Source organism: Theobroma umbraticum, unplaced genomic scaffold, assembly GCF_002168275.2.
Source record: "Theobroma umbraticum cultivar Fairchild unplaced genomic scaffold, ASM216827v3 scaffold_34.0, whole genome shotgun sequence".
Taxonomy (NCBI): domain Eukaryota; kingdom Viridiplantae; phylum Streptophyta; class Magnoliopsida; order Malvales; family Malvaceae; genus Theobroma; species Theobroma umbraticum.
The window spans coordinates 1,483,106-1,491,962 of NW_018397275.1; the positions used below are offsets into that span (position 1 = coordinate 1,483,106).

At 34.4% G+C, this 8,857-nt stretch overlaps 1 protein-coding gene across 2 annotated transcripts in view; it reads right to left on the reverse strand.

Annotated features, from left to right (window-relative positions):
- Positions 1 to 3,437, reverse strand: part of LOC110427384 (pleiotropic drug resistance protein 1-like) — a 9,979-nt gene extending 6,542 nt beyond the window's left edge. Inside the window, exons 1-6 of one of the 2 annotated variants that reach the window (XM_021442880.2) lie at positions 3,041 to 3,425; positions 2,704 to 2,824; positions 2,517 to 2,605; positions 2,341 to 2,425; positions 2,064 to 2,223; positions 1,882 to 1,958 (exon numbers count right to left, since the gene is read on the reverse strand). In XM_021442880.2, coding sequence (XP_021298555.1) covers positions 1,882 to 1,958; positions 2,064 to 2,223; positions 2,341 to 2,425; positions 2,517 to 2,605; positions 2,704 to 2,824; positions 3,041 to 3,330 — 822 coding nt within the window. In that variant the 5' untranslated portion in view covers positions 3,331 to 3,425. Of the gene's footprint in view, positions 1 to 1,881; positions 1,959 to 2,063; positions 2,224 to 2,340; positions 2,426 to 2,516; positions 2,606 to 2,703; positions 2,825 to 3,040 lie in introns of both variants that reach the window. The other variant, XM_089785494.1, reaches the window with a different exon arrangement.
- Between the last annotated feature and the right edge of the window lie 5,420 nt (positions 3,438 to 8,857).

Genomic DNA, 8,857 nt, shown 5'->3' on the forward strand with positions numbered 1-8,857 from the left:
ACAGGGATAAGAAGGGTTGAAAATCTGCCCAACGTTTGGGGGCGGCATCAAAAACGACGCTAGTGCCTGATTACAGTAGTTTCATTGTTCGACTTTTTTGTTCAGGTGTTGCTGCAGAGGATCTTTATAAAGGGGTGGTTTCACCTTCTCTCTTTTGGCTGTATTTGTTTTTTAGTTGAATAGATTTTTTGGCAAACAGGGGAACGTTTCTTACTTTTCCTAAGCCTTAGGACTTTGAGGGGGTTATGCTAGCTGTGTTTATCTTTTGTTCAAAAACGGCAGGTGTATAGGGTCTTTTTGCTGGTGTTGCTTTTGATCAACTAGTTGCTGAAAAGGATTTTGTGGGGGTATACCCTTTATTTGTACGGGGCACACTTGACAAAATCTTTATAAAGAGGTGACTATGTTCCCTTTTATGAATACAAATTAAATTTCAAAAAAAGAAAAGTGCAGCCAGCAGCCATCCACACATGGCAGAGCAACAATAAAGCTATGAATGGTTACTCATTACAACAATAAAGCTGTGAAGGATTATCAACCAGCACAATCAACATATAAGTTTTGCGGAGAACCAAACTCAGTGAAACAGGGACTAAAACTAGATGCAAAAATATATGAATAGCAACAAACAATTCATGCTCCACTTGCAGCTTATTTGAAGGGTCTTCGCATGGAGATATTTCTAAGTCCAAATGAAAGAGTAGAAAACAAAAATCAGTAGTGTATATCTAATGCAAACTCTTATCTTTTTTTTATATAGAAATCTAAAGAATGACTGTAATTGGGAGAAAAGGATTTGATAGAAATTTATAGAATGACTATAATTGGAGGAAGGGACATTTAAACCCTACTCTTTAAGCGGGGAGACACTCAAAGAGGATAATATACTTTGTTTTTTAATAATTGGAGAAGAGAGAATGGAACCCTCTTCTTTAAATAAAGGATCATGCACCAATTAATGAATCAAATGCTCCGATGTGAGGATAAATGCACTTTCATATTAGCAAGCTGCAGCACTTTCATAGACTTTAAAAATTTGAGTTTTGGGATTCTCTTTTCCCTCTGCTTTTCACTGGTTTTCTTCAGCTGGGCAGGCTAGGTTTTCCAGTTGCAAAAAAAGCCAGGTACAATTTTTTGGGTTACTCCAAAATCAGTACATTTTAAAAAAGAAGATGCTTCAGAGGTTTTGCAAAGATTAGCATTCTTGAATGGGAGGCTCAAGCAGATATTGTTTTAGTTTTTCCATGCTGTCATTGCTTGATTAACCATTCTAGACAAGTTTTCTTGTATTTTTTTTCTTCTTTAAGTGACACACTTTCTATTTTGAAAAGATTGAAGAGTTGGGTATTGTTTAAGGAGAACTACTTGTGTAATTTACAATGCTTATGAGGAATCTAGGAACACTTCTTGTCTAACCATACTTCTTTCAATACAAGTTTGGACTTGAGTTTTAAATACATCTATGGTACAAAGGATAAGAATTTGGTTCAGCGAAAACTTCTCTGAGAGGTATATTAATTTATGTAATTATCTTTTTTCTTGTTTGTTTTGAATACCTTTTTTACATCCAGACAGAAAGAAATTAAAGCAAGCATAATAGGTGTTAATAACACGAAGCTCCTGTTTCCTATCTTGCTAAGGATGTTACAGCTTAGCTGTGTGGACTATCAAGGATTCCAGGCAAGCGAACTGACTTAAACTGATATGTTTATATACTATCTCATTAATACTCTTTCTTTTTGTTTGACTCTCGGTTCATTTCTTTGTAGTTTTTCATATCTTGTTCTGCACCAACTGTTGATCTGCTGCTTTTTTTTTTGTTTTTTTGCAGCAGTTTATTGTAGAAAAGACTAACTAAAAATTTGAAGTAATGTAACTCACCTTCATAAAAATATCTATATCAGGATCTGGCTTAATGTTTGATGCTTTCTCTCTTCTTAATAATTCCATCAACATATCTAATTCAGAGAAAAAAAATTAAGTTTTAAGATAAAACTATTCACATGCATAAAGAAATATTTCAAGCAAGTCTGCTCACAAGAGAAGTAAATTCTCCTACTGACCATATTGTGATCCAACACCCTGGCATCTTGCAGAGAAAGCCAACGTCTCTCTGACAGTCATTTCAGGTATATGGAGATCAACTTGACTGATATACGCAGCAGATTTTTGAGGCACAAACTCCCGCATGTCATGGCCATTATAAGTAACCCTCCCGGAGAACTGTTTTTCAGTAAGCATAAAGATCAGATTCAAGTTAGGCCTAGACTAATTGATATTTACTTTCAAGGTCCGCTATTCCAATACTCTTGACAAAATAACAATAAAGAACTCATTCACCCTAAGATCTTGGTCAAGCATCCCAGCCAAGGCCAATAGCAGTGTGGTCTTTCCTGAGCTTGGAGGGCCCAAAAGCAAAGTCATTCTGCATCAACTCAGAGTCCACATTCAAAAGTAAGAAAAAGGCATATATACCAAAATAATATAGGTCTCAAGAACTTTTCTCCCCTTCTTACCTGGAAGGCTTAATAATTCCACCAACATCTTGAAGAATGCGAATTTGTTTCTTTCTACTCGGAAGTACATGAATGAAGCTGAGGAAGCTCTTCAGAACAAAGTCAGAAAATTAGAAAATGACAACCAACTAGTAATATTGAAGAGTATAAGAAGCAAAACACAGAGTCCATATTTGAGGATGATTACCTCCACCATATTAGTATAATAGCTTAAAAATGTAGGCAAACCTCTGCTTCCCACGTAAGCTTCAGCATCAACATTTAGATGCTCAAATCTAACTTCAATGGTGGGAAGCTTTATTCCAACCCTGATAACCATCCAAAACAGCAATCAAGCTGACCACTAAAATTGAAAATAAATCACATATAAAGACAATAACGTTCAAACTATAAGCACGCTTCCTGCACAAGTGATCTTTTATGCATTTTGAATATAAGTGCATTTGCAGATTATGTTTCTATTTCGACTCCTTTGTTTCAGCAGAGGCAAAAAAAGAGAGTATCAAAAGAAACTTTAAACTTACCTATCAATCCGGTTCCTGAGCTTCAACAAGAACCTTTCATTCTCTTCCTCAGTATTCTGCACCAACCTTTCCACGGTCTTAATTCTTTCATGAAAGTCAAGGTTTTTTATATCAATTTCACTAGTCCGACCCCTTGATCCTAGCAGCAAACCTTTCTTCACACGATCGAAAGTGGGAAGTCTCTCAAGGGCAGCCCACTTGAGAGCTTCTTCATCATCTTCATCATATAAAGATGTAGTAAAATTGTCCAAAGCGTTACCTTCAAGTTTATTAAGATCCCCCCTTTCCATTTACGTTTTAACAACTAAACCAATGGCGATATCCCAGTAGAGAGCTTATGTTGCTTGTGCATGAAAAGTACTTAAGAAAATATGTTTCTTTAGATACGATATTCGCAGACTTATATAGTTGTCTAAAATCAACCATCTCCAAGAATTGACAAGTAGTTCTTTTACTAAGCAACCAGACAAGAAGCTTAACAATATGTTTTTCAGCGGAGCTATACCAGATAAGAAGTTTAAGAGGTTGAGGCCCTAGACCCCCGTTAGATCCCATTATATCTTTTGCGGACCTGAACCTACCACATGCACTTAAACTGTTTCATCTTTAGCCTCTTAGCCTCTATTGCTCCGTTCCCTTTCTTTGATATTTTTATTTTTTGATAAAAAATAAAAAAAAAATATTGATCAAACCAAGCTTTATTTATTCAATTATAATAATTCTCATTATCGTATTACTCATGTTTTTCCCTTTTTAACTTCTAAAGAATGTTTTTTTTTTTGAAAAAAATTTTAATTCAGTATGTACTAATAACAGGGGAACAATCATTCTTCTCTGGCATCAGAACATGAAGATTTTGATTTGTTATAATCTGACTTTGAGTGTAACATTCCAAAATCACCTCACAAGGAATCATTCCAATTTCTCTATACACTGTTGAAGAATAATACTTAATCTGGGAAATAAATCTGGAGTCATTGGCGGGAAGGTTGAAGAAGACCCTCAGTGCAAAACAGTGGCATTCTGGACTTAAGAAGCTGGTTGTCCAACGCTTATATCTTGTGTCGTTTTATTGTTAAATGAGTGCGCTCAAAATGCTCTTAGTTGTTTCGTTTAGTTTCGTTCTGTACTTGGCAGTTCTATACGCACCATTAGAGTGCCGTTTTGATATTTATTTTATGGTTTGTTGTAAGGCCAATGACCATGTCTGTTTCTTCTTCAATTTACCGTTGAGCTGCTCTTGTTTTGAGTACCGCTCCTTCCTAAATCCGGTTTAGTCTCCTTAAACTAAAATCTAGGAAATGTTGTTATGTAGAAGAATAAATACAAATATGAAAATGAGATCCGTGCATTTTGGATCATAATTTCTCTTCTCAAATTTTTTCTATGTTTCTTTTGTTCTGTTTTTCTCACTATTTCAAATTTCTCTCATTCTTTTCCAGAAAAACTTTTGTTCATCCTTTCTTTAATTGGTATCAAAGCGTTCAAGTGATCTTAAGGGACTGTGTTTAAGTTTCATCATGACTTCTAGCTTTAATTCATCTACTTCTCTTAGATTTATCGAAAAGAATTACTCTTTCTGGTGCGTGATGATGGAGTCATATCTCAAAGCTTTCACTCTTTGGGATGCTATGGAATCTAATGAAGAATTAATTTAAATGAGAGTTAATCCGACCATTGCTCAGATTAGACAATTTGAAGAGGCTAAATCCAAGACGTATAAAGCTTTATCTTGCTTCCATTGATCCTTATCTGATGAAATTGTTGCTCGGGTTATGCATTTAAGAACTCCTAAACAGGTTTGGGATTATTTAAAGGATGAGTTTTTGGAAGTGAGAGAACTAGGCAAGTTCAAGCATTCAACTTAACTTAAAAGTTTAAAATGTTCAAAATGGAGGATAATGAAAACATTAGAGACTTTTTTGAAAAAATGATAAGACTGATAAACCAATTTCGGTTGCTAGGGAAGGAAATTACTAGGGAAATATTGGTGAGTAAAATGTTAGTTAGTTTGCTTGAAAAAAATGAATCCAAGGTTTCTTCATTACAAGATTCCAAAGATCTTACTTAGGTAACACTAAAGGAACTAGTTAATGCACTAAAGGAACTAGTTAATGCACTAAAGGGTTTGGAACAGATGAGAGCTTTTAGGCAAAGAAGTGTAATTGATTTTGCCTTAGTAGCTAAAACTAAGAATGTGAAGATGAGTGGTAATAACTCCAAAAGTAGTGCAGCTGATAAGAAAAACAAAAGGAAGAATTCTAGAGAAAATAGACAATGAGATAAAAAAAACGAGTTTCCATTATGTTAGCACTACAAAAAAATGAATCATACTGAGAAGTTTTATTGGAATAGATCGAATGTTATATACAGGGCTTGTAGTCAAAAAGGACATTTTGAAAAGGTATGTAAGAATCGCTCTAAAGTGAATGCAGAAGTTGCTATCATTGAATAAGTAGAGGAAGATAATAACGAGGTTCAATTTATGGCAACAATTGGAGATGATTCACATAAAACCAACATTTGGCTACTGGACAATGCTTGCTCACATCATTTAACAGGAAACAAGTCTCTTTTCAATACTTTTGACACTAACTTTAAGGCAAAGGTGAAGATTGGATATGGAAATGATCTAGATATACTTGGGATAGATACTGTTAATGTTCATACTATTTCTAGAAGTAAGAGCATAAGTAGTGTGCATTATGTGCCTATTGCTAATCACAATCTACTAAGTGTGCGACAATTGGCCAAGGAACATTATGCTCTACTATTTAAAGATGAAGTATGTACTGTAATGATCCAAATGCTGATGAATTGCATACTGTTGTTATGAAAAACAATTGTTATCTTCTCAATTTGGCTAATACTGCTCATTTGGCCTTGTATAATGAGTTAGATATGTGACAGATACGGCACAGGAGATTTGGTCATGTAAACTATAGTTCCTTATCACTTATGTCTTCAGAGAATTTGGTGGAAGGCTTACCTAACATCATAAAACCATATAAGCTTTGTTTAGCTTGTCAATTTGGAAAGCAATCAAGGAAAACTTTTCCTAAAGTTAGTTGATGGAAGTCAACTAGAAAACTTGAATTGGTTCATATTGATTTAAGTGGACCAATGAAAATGCTTTCACTTAGTGGCAGCAATTGTTACATAGTCTTTATAAATGGCTTTATAAAGTATTGTTGGATATACTTTTTAAAGCATAAATTTGAGGCTTTGAGCTATTTCAAGAAGTTTAAGGCTACTATTAAGAATTTTCAAGTCAGAAGGTGTAGACTCTAAGACCTGATAATGGCAAGGAGGACACTTTAGCAAAGTTTAAGCAATTTCTTAAATCTCTATGAATTCAAGATCAACTAACCATTCTATATAGCCCTTAATAGAATGGAAACGTTGAGAGAATGAACAGAACTTTAATTGAGATGCGAAGATGCTTGCTGTTTTAAATGAATATGGCAAAGGGATTTTGGGCAGAAGTTGTGAATCTAACTAATAACCTTCTTAACAAAGCTTATACTAGAGTTTTGGATAGCAAAACCCCATATGAAATGAAGTTTGATCATAAACCAAGAGTGTTTCACCTATAAACCTTTGGATGAATATGTTATGCTAATGTTTCAGATGCTAAGAGGATAAAGTTTGATCCAAAGTCTATTGCAGCAGCGTTGGTTGGCTATAGTGAAGTCTCAAAAGACTACAAGTTGTATGATCTTGAATTAAAAAAGGTGTTTGTAAGTAGGGATGTGGTGTTTAATGAAGGTCAAAGTTGGAATTGGCCTAATGCAAGTGCTGATGAGTTGATTTCACTACTACAGTCGATAATGTGATAGAACAAAATGATTTGAATGATGACTTTGACTTGGAGGATAAAAGTAAAGCTGTAAGAGGCACAAGGAGCTCAATAGATATATACAATAAATGTAATGTTGCCTTGATTGAACCTTCAAGTTTTAAGGAAGCAAACTCAAAAGATAATTGAAAATCAACCATGGATGCTGAAATGCATACGGTTATCAAGAATAGAATATGGACACTTGTTGATAGACTTGCTGACAAAAACATTATTGGAGTTAAATAGATTTATAAAACCAAAACTAAATCTTGATGGTTCTGTAAATAAATACAACGCTCAACTAGTGGTTAAAGGCTATGTTCAAGTTTATGGGGTTGACTATGTGGAGACTTTTGCTTCGATGGCTAGACATGACATAATAAGAATGCTTACTGCTTTGTCATCAAGAGAGGGATGGAGAATTTATCATTTTCTTGTCAAATCAGCTTTCTTGAGTGGCATTCTTATTAAAGACATTTACATTGAGTAACCTAAAGGTTATCTGCAGCTGGGGTATTAGAAAAAGGTATGCAAGCTTGAAGCAAGCTCTAAAATTCTAGTATACTCAAATTGATGATCATTTCAAAGATCAGGGGTTTTAGAGGAGTATAAATGAGTCAACACTGCATGTGAAAAGAAAGAATGGTCTAGTTTTACTCATTGTAACACTTTATGTTGATGATCTTTTGATTATTGGTCTTGAAGGTAAATATTTGATTGACTTTTAAAACTTAGATGAAGAAGGTGTTTGAAATGATAGAGTTGGGTGAAATGACTTAATTTCTTGGAATGAAAGTTATACAATCTATTAGTGAGGTTGTTCTACGTTAGAATAAATATGCAAAGGATTTACTTAACAAGTTCAATATGAGCAGATGCAAGGCTGTTAGTACTCTATTTGTGTACAGGTGCAAAGTTCAATAAAGGTGATGGTGCTGATAGAGCTAATGCCCAGATAAACAGAAGTATTGTTGGTTCTTTGTTTTATATGGCTACCACAAAACTTGATATAATGTTTGCAACTTGTTTGCTATCAAGGTTCATGCAGGATCCTTCAGAGATTCACTTTGCCACAACTAAAAGGGTTTTAAGGTATGTGAAAGGAACTGTGGATTATGGTTTAGTGTATATGAAGTAAGAGAGTAGTCAACTGGTAGGCCTTTTAGATAGTGATTATGCTGGTTCTTTAGATGACTCTAAAAGCACAGGAGGTTTTTGTTTATCATTTGGAAATGCAGTGTTTTCCTAGAATTCAAAGAAGTAACAGGTGGTTGCTTAGTCAACAACCAAGGTAGAATATATTACTTGTGCAGCTATTGCTAATTATGTTTTATGGTTAAGGAAGCTACTAGTTGAATTGGGATTTAAGCAAGAAAAAAGAACTTTGATTAATGTTGATAACTTGTCAGCAATAGCAATTGTTCAACATGGTAGAATAAAACACATCAGAGTCAAGTACCATGCTATGAGAGATGCTTTAAAGGAAGGTGAGATTGAATTGGTTCTCTACTCAACCAATGATTAGTTTGCTAATATTTTCACGAAGAGCTTGGGAAAGAAGAGATTTGAACGTATGAGATCTTGTATTGGAGTTCACCAGATTAAGAATTAAGGGGTTGTGTTAAATAATGATACTTAATTTAGGAAATAAATTTGCTAGAGTCATTGGCGGAAAGCACCAGCTTTGAAGGTTGAAAAAGACTCTTAAATGCAAAACAGTGGCATTCTCGACTTTAAAAGCTTGGTCTCTAACACTTATATCTTGTGTCATTTTATTGTTAAATGAGTGCGCTCAAAACACTCTTTATTGTGTCATTTAGTTTTGTTTTATACTTGGTGGTTCTATATGCACCATTAAAGCGCCATTTTGATATTTCTTTTATTATCTGTTGTAAAGCCAATAGCCATGTTTGTTTCTTCTTCAATTTACTATTGAGCTGTTTCTTGTTTTAAGTGCCGCTCTTTCCTAGATTTTC